At 53.6% G+C, this 12,390-nt stretch overlaps 4 protein-coding genes across 4 annotated transcripts; all 4 read left to right on the forward strand.

Moving 5' to 3' along the window:
• Nucleotides 1-851: 851 nt before the first annotated feature.
• On the forward strand, nucleotides 852-3,009 carry J4E86_003829 (uncharacterized protein; the record flags this gene model as incomplete). The annotated part of the gene is made up of 2 exons (XM_051444379.1): nucleotides 852-1,781; nucleotides 1,837-3,009. 2 exons carry the CDS (start codon nucleotides 852-854, stop codon nucleotides 3,007-3,009), a joined length of 2,103 nt encoding a protein of 700 aa, XP_051304004.1.
• Nucleotides 3,010-5,253: 2,244 nt separating this feature from the next.
• J4E86_003830 (uncharacterized protein) lies at nucleotides 5,254-8,864 on the forward strand (the record flags this gene model as incomplete). The annotated part of the gene is made up of 5 exons (XM_051444380.1): nucleotides 5,254-5,334; nucleotides 5,386-5,480; nucleotides 5,539-6,673; nucleotides 6,726-7,943; nucleotides 7,995-8,864. 5 exons carry the CDS (start codon nucleotides 5,254-5,256, stop codon nucleotides 8,862-8,864), a joined length of 3,399 nt encoding a protein of 1,132 aa, XP_051304005.1.
• Nucleotides 8,865-9,513: 649 nt separating this feature from the next.
• Nucleotides 9,514-10,350, forward strand: J4E86_003831 (uncharacterized protein; the record flags this gene model as incomplete). The annotated part of the gene is made up of 2 exons (XM_051444381.1): nucleotides 9,514-9,945; nucleotides 10,006-10,350. The coding sequence occupies 2 exons, from the start codon at nucleotides 9,514-9,516 to the stop codon at nucleotides 10,348-10,350; spliced, it is 777 nt and encodes a 258-aa protein (XP_051304006.1).
• A 743-nt stretch (nucleotides 10,351-11,093) lies between these two features.
• Nucleotides 11,094-12,176, forward strand: J4E86_003832 (uncharacterized protein; the record flags this gene model as incomplete). Its single annotated transcript, XM_051444382.1, has 4 exons — nucleotides 11,094-11,211; nucleotides 11,261-11,710; nucleotides 11,761-11,877; nucleotides 11,926-12,176. The coding sequence occupies 4 exons, from the start codon at nucleotides 11,094-11,096 to the stop codon at nucleotides 12,174-12,176; spliced, it is 936 nt and encodes a 311-aa protein (XP_051304007.1).
• Nucleotides 12,177-12,390: the final 214 nt, after the last annotated feature.

Here is a 12,390-nt window from a genome sequence, read left to right on the forward strand (position 1 = left end):
GGTCCGCTTCATCGAAGACAACATCAGCTCACATTGTTCATTAATCATACCTGCCCTCGCATTTATCCTTTGACAGGATTCCGATACCTTTGCGATTGGTGTCATCAAGTTTCATCGCCCAGCCCGGACTGATGTCTCGGCAAGCAAAGCTCACATGAAAAGCCTTGGAGGACTCCGGAGGTGCGAGCCCAGGAGTATGCTATTGCAGTGACCTGCGATGATAATAGTCCAATTAACGAGATTGCCTGGCCTGATTTGTACAGTGACAATATCCGTCGATGACTGACATCTCAAGTCTGCCTGGCCACCTCTCGTCCTTGGTCTGTTCGGTCATCTGTTCACATCTCGCCGTTTCCTGTGCCCACGTATTTCTTTCTCGTTCAAGAATCTCAAGAAGCAGAAACAGACCTCTTTTCATTCTCTCAAGTCTTGGCGAAGATCTTGTCGGAGTTCGAGGTAGGGTCAGTGGTCGCTCTACAAAGCGCCATCAATAACATTTATTGTCGTCCTCGGACATGCGTATTAGGATCTCAGTTCTGACAGATGCCAGAGACTGACTACGCATCGCTATGGCTTTCTTTCACTCTATGGCGATGGCCAGTATATTTCCAAGGGGACGTAGGCGGCCACTGGGCGACATTCACGTGTCTTTTCCGCCTTCACTTACCAAACTGCCTAATACATGAGCATGGTCCGTGACTACCACTGCGTCATATGCTATTCACGACGCGAGTGTCATCACCTTTCTTCCCGACTCACCCAACTTTGGCCTCGCTCCACGGACGTCGATTTAGCGTCACGATACTGCGATAGCAAAGGAAAAGAACGCGACTTACTTCGCTCTCACCACCATGAAGGAAGAAGATATCCTCGCGCGCCAATCCCGTCCGCAGAAGCACTCTACTTGGGTCCCCAAAACCCGCGACTGGCGTTACGCAACCGGAGTTTTCCAACATGATGACAACGAAAACGCGTCCAACGACCGTTCAGCGTGGGATGACATGGACTACGACTATCAGGTTGCCGCTCCAGAGAAGGGCAGAAGTCGAAGCGGCAGTGGCCCAAGCGATAGCGACACCAAAGGGGTCGATGTAAGCGCCTCGGTATCGGCTGCTCCAAAAAGCGCAAGGAAGAGAGCCCTATCGGATATCCCGAAACCCACTGTAAAGGTTCGAGCATTCAAGAGGAAGTCAAAGGCTGCGAGGAAGAACGTCTGGATGTCAGTAGCAAAACGCCAGCGAATCAGCCCTGATGATGTAGAGGGCGAAGAGCCAGACTACGAGACCTATAGCTTGACCGTCAGGTTGCGCTTCTCAGGCAGGCTCATCATAGAGGATGCGCTTCCGGCTGTATCAACACCAGGCCCTATGCATCTCCAACAATTACCAGACACACCTGCTAACTTCAGCATGCCCTTCGATCCTCACACCCCTGCCACAGCTCGCACCGCAGCCTCGCTCTACACACCACACATGTCGCATTCGGGCGAATCCGTACACACATATCCTCCCTTCCAGCGTCCATGGGTAGACGAAACAAAAGACTTCAATATGCGGGCCGTCCGCGGCGTTCTACAAAAGCCGGGATTCGTAGGGAAGGACCTCGGAGTGCATTATACATGGTACAACGACGCAGTCCCCATAGACGCTCTGCTCCCCCCTGGAGTACCTCTATCCGCCAAAGAAGTCATGGCCTACTACCCCCATCACGTCCGGTGGAAAAGCATGATGGTCCGACTAGCGAACAACGACTATCGCGGTGCGGACATCGTTGGTATGCAAGTACGTCTTCGTCTGTCTAATTGCCCTGAGATAGTTTATAGCTGACAATGCACAGGCATTCTTCCGTGGCCCCCCAACAACGGACATCACGGCGGCAGTCATGAATCAGTTCCAGCGCGACTCAGTCAAGAAGATCATCGAGGGTTTCAAGACGGACACTATCAACGGGAAGCATGATGCAAACTTACATACCGACCACCTGGAGCCAGGCAGATACATCGCGGACAGACGTAGCGGCTATGTGTTGCCGACATTCAGTGATCTCCTCGCTGGCCTGAACCATCTACCGTCTGGGCTTGATGCGCGTGGCCTGACAGAGTGTCTGAGCTGGTATCTCCATGTCCGGGACTCTTTTACGCCAAAGTTGGAGTTGAACGTTCTGCATACCCAAGCTTTGATCCGCGCGCTTCGCATCCCGCTCAAGCGGTATGGGCCTCAGAATCTGGATTGCAATGCACTTAAAGAGTGGAAAGAGAAGGGGAGGTTTGAGGAGCGCAAGGTGTATTACGAGCCAGCCAGACCTACGTCGACAGGAACAGGAGATGAAGCGCAGAAGAGGTCGCAACTGCACATGAACCTAGACAACCACGAAGTCAAGCTTGACTACCAACTCCAGCTTCGCCACGTCCTCACGCTCCCATTTCTTACCCTCCACAGTGTTATGGGCGAAGCGCTCAAACTGGGTATCGAGAAAGCTGAGAACCGGATGACTGAGCGGGTAACCGCTGAGGGGAAGAAGATGTTGGAAGCCAAGTGGGCTGCGAGGGTAGCTGAGAACGCGGAACCAGAAGAACAGGTGCGGGATGTGGAAGCGCAACAACCACATGTGATGGAAGAGAAGTTTGAACCGATCATGGAGACGAATGACAGTGCAGAGAAGCCTAGTCGCGTTCCCCGAACGAGCCTCACGGCCGAAGCACTACGTACTCTTGCTCCGGCACCGAGGAGAGCACCTACTGCGCCGCCACCCAATGGAGGGCCACCTGGTTACCGCGCACCAACTTCACCATCAACGGGGACATTTACCAGACAGCCTCATGGAACGCCTGAGCCCATGTACCTCGACCGAGCGTGGGGTACACCATCCCCTTCTTCCGCATATGCGCCTCGCTCAGTGTATGGAAGAAGGGAGTATGAGTCGCCAAGGCAGAACGATCAAAGGAATGGGACGCAGCGTGGTGGGAGGGGAGATGATCGTAGTGGAGCACATCGTCCGAGAGATTGGTAAGGGCGATGCTTTCGTCGGCAGATGAGGGTGGGATGAGGATGACGTAGTCGCATAATGATAGCGAGATCGATGTTATACTGGAATTTTATGGACAAATACTTTAATGCCAGGTTCAGAGTGCGAATGGAGGCTTCAAGTAAAGTCAGCAGGGTGTGAAGTAGAACAGACGTACCCCGCGTCTGGGTGTAGGCAGCAGCCATTACTGTGCGGCTTGACGTCGCGACTTCTCACCATCTCCAGCCTGCGAACACGATGCACTTACTTATTCACCCACCTGAGTATCGTGTCTTTGACTACTCAAGCAATATGTTCAAAATACTGTCTGTCCTCGTGGGTGTCGTAGTAATCCGCCTTGCCATCTCATACGCTCAGGCCGTCGCAGTTGAGCTCCGGGAAAAGCCCACATCGAAGTTGCCAGTAGTTGGTATTTCGCTCACTGCAAATCATGCAACAGCAGCAGTTCGATGGCCGGACGGAACTTTCGAAAACCTGGGCCGAGTGGAGGCATCGAAGGCGTATGTGAAGATGATGCAACGCCTCTCTTTGCTCTCTTCGGTGCATCTAACGTGGGTTTCGGGATCATTGTACTTATGCATACCATTACTGACCATGTAAATTACAGCGAACCCTACGGCAGCATGGAAGACTTGTGGAATGACGCACCACGAAGAGCCTGGCGTAGTGCACGAAAGAAGCTCGGTCTGGCCGCCTCTGCCGACGCAGCAGTATTAGCTAAGATGCTAACAGCAACGGCAAGGATGGCGGAAAGTAAACTTGGATCTCCCGTATCGGCGATACAGAGCTTCCCTGCTTTGCCTGCTTTGTACCAGGAAGACATCAAGGATGCCGCGGAGTACGCAGGTTTGCGTATGCTGAAGACCGATTCCGGGTTACAATTACACGAGCTCATCGCTGCGTATGCCGGCCATGGGATGGGCCTCTCTGAGAGCGGTTCCGAATGTCAAACATCATCCGGATTTGCTGGGTGCCACACAGTCATCGTGGAATATACTGTGGATGCTATCTTACTTGATGGTCGACCGCTGGATCGCGAACTACGAAGATGATATTAGAATAAGTTTCGATCTTGGCAGCAGAAGCTCGGCAACGGAAGAGCAAGTACGCGATTTCGTTCTAGAGTATCTGCGTAAAGTGTACATTGGTTACACGAAGAGGCCCTGGGTCTTTCCCGAACAAATCACTGTCATAATGACGGGAAGCCGAGATAGCGTCGGTCGTGAAGGAATTCGAGTGGCAATCGCAGATGCATTCAGCTTATTTGGAACGCGGGCCAAGATGCTGTATTCTGACCCTGAGTACGTAGCAGCGAGGGGCGCGGCTGAGATAGCATGGCAAGCTCTGCCACGTGACGAGATCGTGGAACTGTGAGAGGATGCATGTAGTATTAAAGTTGGCGATGCACGTAATTCCTTTTTTTCGCTTTGCGCGAATCGACACTTCTGTGCCACCAAGCTGTCAAGATCGTGTGAACCAGGAAGACCCTCGTAGTACTCAACGCCACTTAGCAGATCACCCGAGACCGGAATCAACAGTTTTGCGAAAGAGTTGCCGGAATGGGTAGGTTGGGATCTGAAACTGCACGTTTTGGCGAGTTGGTGGTCTCTTCGCTTGGATGAATCGGAACCAAAAACTGTGTTGTGGGACCGGAACCTGGTAGGTAAGACTAAGCACACGTGGATTGATGAGAGTTAGCAGTTGATTGATGAACGGATAAGTGCGTAGAGATCTTCTGTTGCGCAGAATGCCTCGAGTCAGAAGGGCTGAGATTGCTTTTTCTGAGATGTCGTCGGATCGTGGATTGCCTTGGAGAAGACGCTAAGGCGTGTCGGAAACGTGGAGAACAGTTGACTCCTTGGTACCCCGCCGGCTCATTTGAAGCCTACCTAGAATGCTGAAATGATTGTCGCGTGTCTGCGGATATTGTTGTTGGTCTATCGTTGTGAGAAGATCTGTGATAATGATCTGCACAGGGGGTTCGGGCTGGGCACCTCAACGATGACGAGGGCTAGGATGCCGTCGCCAATTCGGCCCTCGCCCGCGCCTGCTTTCCTAGTCGCACGCCCGCCACGCGCTCGTGGCTGCCTCTCCTTATGCAAAGTAGTCGCGCCTCTTACTAGCTTCTCAACTTAATGTATGTTGTTTAGTGGTTTATGTATTCGCTCCCACCCGACTGTGACTTGAAGGAGCGCACCTCCGCGGCCAGAACGAGATAGGAGAGGTCCAATGCCCGACCAGCAGCGCCGCTCATGGCACCAGCCTGACGTTACTAATCTGCCCCCCGACTCGTACACTGCCCAGCGACTGGTATGCATGGCTGCAGACTACCGCACGCATGTCGCAAGCTAAGAGGAGTAGGAACATGCCACGCCCGAGCATCTGCATCTCACGACGAGACGCTACTTCATCGGTCCTATCCCCACGGCATGGCTGACCAAGCACCGCTCCGATTGGTAAGAGATATATCTGTAGGAACTGCCTATGCGACATGTACTGACATCGCACGTTCAGGTACAAGCACCATTTGCGAATCAACTACTCGACGCGTACGGCGACCTTCTCTTCTGACCCGCGTGAGGCGCGCCAACGACGACTGAGTGGTCTCGAAGGCCCCAGCTCGTCTGCCCTCTTCCAGCACAGCTTCCCCCAGCCCGAAGAACTCCAAGCAGAAGATGAGGAAGGCGCGCAAGAGCTCGAGGCCAGCGGGGCTAATGGCGCGGCGGATGCGACTGCGGCGACTCCACCCGCCTTGCAAGTCCCGCGCGCTTCAGATCACAAGAGCGATGTCATGGACGATGACGAAAATGAAGAATTTGTAGACGCGCCCTCGGAGCCGGAAGACGACGACATCGAGCGCATTCCCACCAACGAGCGGACATTTCGCCGATCGAGTACGGACAAGACATATATTACCGCGTCCTCGATACCCGCAGACGAAGATGATGACGAAGACCAACAAGGATCGGACGAAAGGCCGCTGCAGGAGCAAGAGCAGTACGCACAGGCAAGTGGCTTACAAGTTCCTCCGGGCCAAGGGCAGGCAGGATCTACGTCACTAGGCAAACGCCCACTGTCGAATGTAGAGAGCCTTGGGAGTCCTGCATCAGCTACCGGAGCAGCCTCTGTAGATGCAAACTCCACATCGTCTTTGCTGCGCAAGGCTGACATGAACAAGGCACCGGCCTCCGCTGATGTCGATTCGAAACCGCCTGCGAAGGGCATAATGGCTAGGGTGAGGAGAAGATCAGGCATGATGTCCTCTTCCGCGGAATTGCCCCAAGACACGGACCCTGCCACGGGAGATTTGACACGCAAGAAGTCGAACCTTCGGAACCTTGTGAAGTTTGACATCCCGGAGGACTCCCGACGCGCCACGATCCAGCTCAAGGCGAAGAAGGCGCAAATGACTGTTCAGCGAGCTGGCACCAAGATAAGACGGCAGAAGATCAAGGACGGACTTGTCGTCAAGATGGAACGCATGCTTGTGCGAGTGGATGCCGCCGCAGAAGTTCCCGAAGACTTTGATGAAAACGTCAATCAGAGGGTCGTCTCCCGCGTCAAGGATAAATGGCGGGAGTACATGGTCGTCTGCCGCCACAGCCATACCAATGACGCAGAATTTCTGCTGCAGCTCTACCAGACTCGGGTACGTTTCTCCATTGCTTTTATATGCGTCAAGCTACTAACCTCGTTCCCAGGTCATCCCGGAAATCGAAAATGCAGGAGCAGGCAAGAAGGCAGCCTACGAAGTTCCGCTGGGGAGGAAGACCTGCAAGGTCAATCTTTACTCATCGTTGGACAAGTCAATGGTCGTGTCCTCACCAGGTTCACGCGAGACCCTCATCTTCATTATGCAAGCCAGGACCGCGTCCAATGCAGTAGAGTGGTATACCTTTCTCCGGAACGTCCTTGGCTGGCAGCGTGCTTCCGAGCTCCAGATCAGCATACCGGACATGAGCCTGAGCATACGGATCGCCAACCCATTCGAGAAGCTAGAGGCATCACAAAACAAAGTTCAAGATGCAGAGAACACGGAAGAGGCTCTGCTGAGGACTATGCAAGAGGAACAGGCGGTTGCTCAAGATCTGATCAAGCGCTGCTTAGATCAACTGCAAGATGCACCGGAGTGGGCTGACGTGCTGGAATCGTGGATCAAGGACCAGCGCATAGGTCTCGCCTGGAAGCGCTATGATCGGCTTGAGTGGATACATGGCGCGAACGAGCGGAAGATGTACGGCACGATAGCTATGCTCAAGTCGCACGAACTGGAACTGAGGCCCAAGACACACTATCCTACAACTGCAGTGACAAGGAAGAAGCACAAGACCTTGACTGAACCGGTTCCCGTCGAAGGTTTTCTCATCCGACTGACAGGGCAGCGAGGACGGGCAAAGCGACTAGGTCTTATGTACCACAAGCAGCTCTACTTTGCCAGCCACGATCAGTATCTCGTCTTTTCACGACCCACAAAGGTCACCCCACCTCCGCCTCCGAGGCTACCTGCGTCTGGAAATGCCAATGTGCCGACAGCGCAAGCGGTCAAAGACGCGGTACCAGAGAGCTGGGCTGTGAGCCCTTATGGCCTCCAGGATGGGCAGATTGAGTGGCTGATGGAGGGTCACTCAGGTACGACGGAAGCCAGGCGTCTGCATGATGAAGATGCAGCAGATGAAGCTACCCGCAAAGAGCAGAACCTGCTCAACTGTGACGGCTACATCAGCTTGGCAGATGTTGTCAAAGTCCGCAAAGCCCAGTTGGGCGCCAGTCCTGCTGATGAAGACCTGGAAGAAGGCTCGGATGTGGACTTTGACGAGGAGGTCGACGACTCTATGCGCAACGACGGAGCTACGAAGGACCTGGACATCGATCGTACTCTCGAGTTGGTTATGAAGAATGGCCTAATCATTCGTCTACAGGTGCGTAACTCTTTGGCATACACATTTGCTTTTGACTGACACGATATCCAGGCCGCAGATAAAGCTCATCGGAAAGAGTGGATACAGCACCTACGCGCTCTCGCCAAGTACTGGAAACACCGTACCGCATCAGACATTGCCCTCTACAAAGCCACACGTAGTCGCAACCTCAGCGCCCTTAAGATTGACGAGGAGGCAGAAGCACACGTTGGGCAGTTCGCGAGGAAGTGGGAGGTTACTCAATCGTTTGCTTCACCAGAGCTCTACAATATGTGTGGTATCGCTTGTTGTCGCAGCGTTCATATGAGCGGAATGTTGTATCGCAAACCGCGCATACATGCGCCCTTCACACGATGTAATGTTCTGCTGACTGCCGGCACACTGCTCATCTTCCGCGATGTCTTGCGAAGTAGGGTCGGCAAACAACTGGCGCACATCCACCACGAGCGCATCGCGAATCTCGATCTCAAGGACTGCTACGTCTACTCTGGCCTCCTTACAGAGAACGACCTTCTCTATCAGAATCAAACTTTCGATGCGAACAAACCAGGACACCACGCCCTCCCACGAATCTACCTCGAAGACGGTTGGACATCGACGGACGAGGACGTCATGACCACGTTTGTTATCTGGCATGGCAAAGCAAAGAGCTGGTTCCGCGCTGAGGAGGGTGCAGGCGGCGGGGAACAAGTCCGCAAAGAGGGCAAGCGCACGAAGCTCAAGAGGGTAGCTAAGCTTGGAAGTAAAGGCCGTAGCGTGGTCTTTAGGGCGCGGTCGCGTGCAGAGCGAGACCATTGGGTACTTGCAATACAGAACGAGATCGAGCGAATCCAGGGCGACAACGCGGACTTCAGACTCGAGGAGAGTGGCGAGAATGGGATGGCGAATGGGAACGCTTGTCGGAGTAATACTAATACATAAGAGGAGGATGGTCAACGTGCTTATGGAGGTCTGTATTATATATATGGATTATTGCTCTCGACAGGTGTACTGAGTCTTCAGCGTTTAGGATTCAGCACGGCGGTGGAGGGTCTGGACAGGTACATGGTCGCATGCTTGCTGTTGACAATTGACCACAGCGTTTGAGCTATATACATGGGTGCTCATAATGTAATACAATCGAAGTGTCCAAAGTACCTATTTTGCCACACTCTTCTGACATATGGCGGTTCTTCATTTTTTATTAGCACTATATCACCTACACTGACGCCACCCCCCGGTCGCGTGGTCTCGCTACGCCAACGCGATGGGTAAGCTCCCACGCGAACGCTTTCACATTCACACTCAAGGACAGCGGACGCGTTGCCTCTGCCTAATCGCCTCACCCGCACTGCAGCCTTGGCGCTATCAAAACACGCTCGGCCCACTCCCCGCACAAACAAACGCCCGACTCCATAGATAAATAGAGCGATACCCCGCCCTCACCTTCTCCTAACCCATCGCTTCTACTCTACACTCGTTTAAAGCAACTCAATCTCTACTCCACCGCCCTTTCGAAGCTCTTCAAGCAATCCCTTCGAACTTCTTACCCACACTCACTTACACCTAACAACAAATACCAAACTTTGCAATGGCTATCTTCAAGAACTTTCTCGCGGCCACCGCGCTCTTCAACGTCGCTCTCTCGAGCACCGACTTCTCTTCGAACGTCGGCTCTGTCGTCACGTCCGTCCAGCTCGTGACTTCAGTCACCTTCGTCGACCCGGTCCCGACTTCGTCTAGCACTCACTGCAACACTTTGACTGTTACCGCGTCCGGGCCTCCTAGCACTGTCACGGTCACTGCGCCTCCTGTTGTTAGCGGTACCGGAGTTAAGACGCTGACCGAGTCTTCTTCTACCAAGGACATGACTATCCAGACGTCTATCCCTTCGTCATTGTCCTCAATGACTGAGAAGCCTCTCCCGTCTGAGTCTTGCATCAGCGATGTCCACACTGTCACCCATGGCGGCACTCACAGCACGACCATCACTGGCTGCAGGACGCCCCCGAGCTTTGCCACTGTAAGTACCCGCCCTCTAGTTCCGTCCATCACCCAACAGCGATCTAACACACGTGAACAGCCTCCCACTCTGACCAAGAGCTTGACTTCCACCAAGTCGGTGACCGAGACCGTCGACTTGCCCTCATCCAGCGTTGCTACCCCCGACTTCAGTGTGTCCATCATCACTGGAACGCCGGTCAAGCCCTCTGAGCACTCCCGTCACGTGCCCTCTGGCTTCTCCACGCCCTCGCACTCATTCCCCACTTTCAACACCACCATGACTGCGACCGCGACCGGAACTGGTCGTCCTAGTGCTTCCATGTCGAAGCCTGTCCTTCCTCCCTTCACTGACGCCGCTGATGCTAGCAACGTGGGCGCTGCCCTTCTGGCTGGTGGTGTCTTGATGGCTCTCTTTGGCGCCTAAGCGTTTGATCGTTTCACTGATTGGGGTTTGGAGTTTTCGGACTGGGAATCGGTGTGATTGATGATGAACGATTGATGTACATGTTCCGTCTTTGGAATTTAGATGACGGGGAACTACGTGTTTCTCGGTAATGAACTTCATGACCTAAATCTTGCCTTTTTATGTGACTTGTCTGACTTATTGTTCTCTTACGTTCCAGCAAGGTTGTAATGCACTGGCGCGGACGCCTTTGCATGGTTCCCGACTCCATGACTTTCTGTGAACCGGTTTCTGTAGTTTTCTGTATCGTACTTCCTGTTTCTTTTCATTCTACATGTTTTCTCAACGTTATGAAAACTCTCTCTCAGTAAGGCAGACAATCGACAAAAGACGTTCTCGCGCTGCAATCGTGGATGTGTGAATGTGGTGAGGTCGGTCGCGACAGGCGGAACAGGGATGGCGCGTTGCCGAAAGGGGAATGGCGTGCGTTGCCCCACGGCGGCGGGCGATCTCACACAGTGAGTGGGCAAATCTTTGAGTCACTACGAGCCAAACTACTTTCACGCTTTCACTCGGCCCAAGCCCAGCATACCGACGCTTATCCACTCTGCGTAGCAAGAACTTCTTCTCGCTCACCACTACACCTGACCTCTGGAAACTCTACCCCAAAAGGAAAGAACAATCCTACAAGCGACCCCACCTCGCGACAGTCGAGCGACGTTACCCAACACCACACAGGAGAAGAGCAGGAGCATATATTCGCCATGTCTCTAACGAATTGCCGATTCTACGAGGAGAAGTACCCGGAGGTGGAGAGCTTCGTCATGGTCAACGTGAAGCAGATCGCCGAGATGGGCGCATACGTCAAGCTGCTGGAATATGGTGGGTTGAGGATGTAGCAAAGGCATGGGCAGCAAGGCTAACCATTCAGACAACATCGACGGCATGATTCTGCTTTCCGAACTCTCGCGAAGACGTATTCGATCCATCCAGAAGCTCATCCGAGTTGGCCGCAACGAAGTCGTCGTCGTACTCCGTGTAGACAAGGACAAGGGTTACATTGATCTGTCGAAGCGCCGTGTGTCGCCTGAGGACATTGTAAAGTGCGAGGAGCGATACAACAAGTCAAAGATGGTCCACAGCATCATGCGCCACGTCGCCGAGAAGACGCAGACACCTATCGAGGAGATCTACCAGACCATCGGCTGGCCGCTGAACAAGAAGTACGGACACTCGATCGATGCCTTCAAGCTCAGCATTACGAACCCCGAGGTCTGGAACGATGTCACATTCCCCAACGACGTTGTCAAGGAGGAGTTGCAGAGCTACATTGGCAAGAGGCTGACACCGCAGCCAACCAAGGTCCGGTCAGATATTGAGGGTATGTTGGTGGAGTATAAGTCATGTGGATGTATTGACTAACGTCTGTAGTCACCTGCTTCGGGTACGAGGGTATCGATGCCGTCAAGACCGCCCTGCGATGCGCCGAGGCCAAGAACACCCCCGAGAACCAGGTCAAGGTCAAGCTCGTATCGCCGCCTCTTTACGGTACGTGATCGCGCTGCATACATCTCCACTCTCAACTAACTCCTGCAGTCCTCACCTCGCAATGTCTCGACAAGAGCGCTGGTATCGCATGCCTCGAACAAGCCATCGTCGACATCAAGGAGAACATTTCAAAGGCTGGAGGCGACTGCCAGGTCAAGATGGCACCCAAGGCCGTCACCGAGAACGACGATGCCGAGCTGGCCGCGCTTATGGAGAAGCGTGAGCGTGAGAACCAGGAAGTCAGCGGTGACGAGGACGAGAGCACGAGCGATGAGGGCGGTGTTGCTGAGGCCGATTAAGCGGCTGGGAGAATATTTGCATACGAGCAACGATGATAATGAAGACCAAGGGTATCTGCAAAAAGTGGGCATGGGCGTTTGAGGCGTCGATATGGTGGTTCACGAGCATGCATGCAAAGGCGTCTCGACATGTACAGCACCTTGTCTTCAGCCACATGCATATATGCGTTTGCGCATAGAGGGAGTGTTAGAACAAGCGGATTCCACAGCAAAT

The sequence above is a fragment of the Alternaria arbusti genome (assembly GCF_024043155.1).
Source record: "Alternaria arbusti strain BMP 1465 chromosome Unknown scaffold_4, whole genome shotgun sequence".
Lineage (NCBI taxonomy): Eukaryota > Fungi > Ascomycota > Dothideomycetes > Pleosporales > Pleosporaceae > Alternaria > Alternaria arbusti.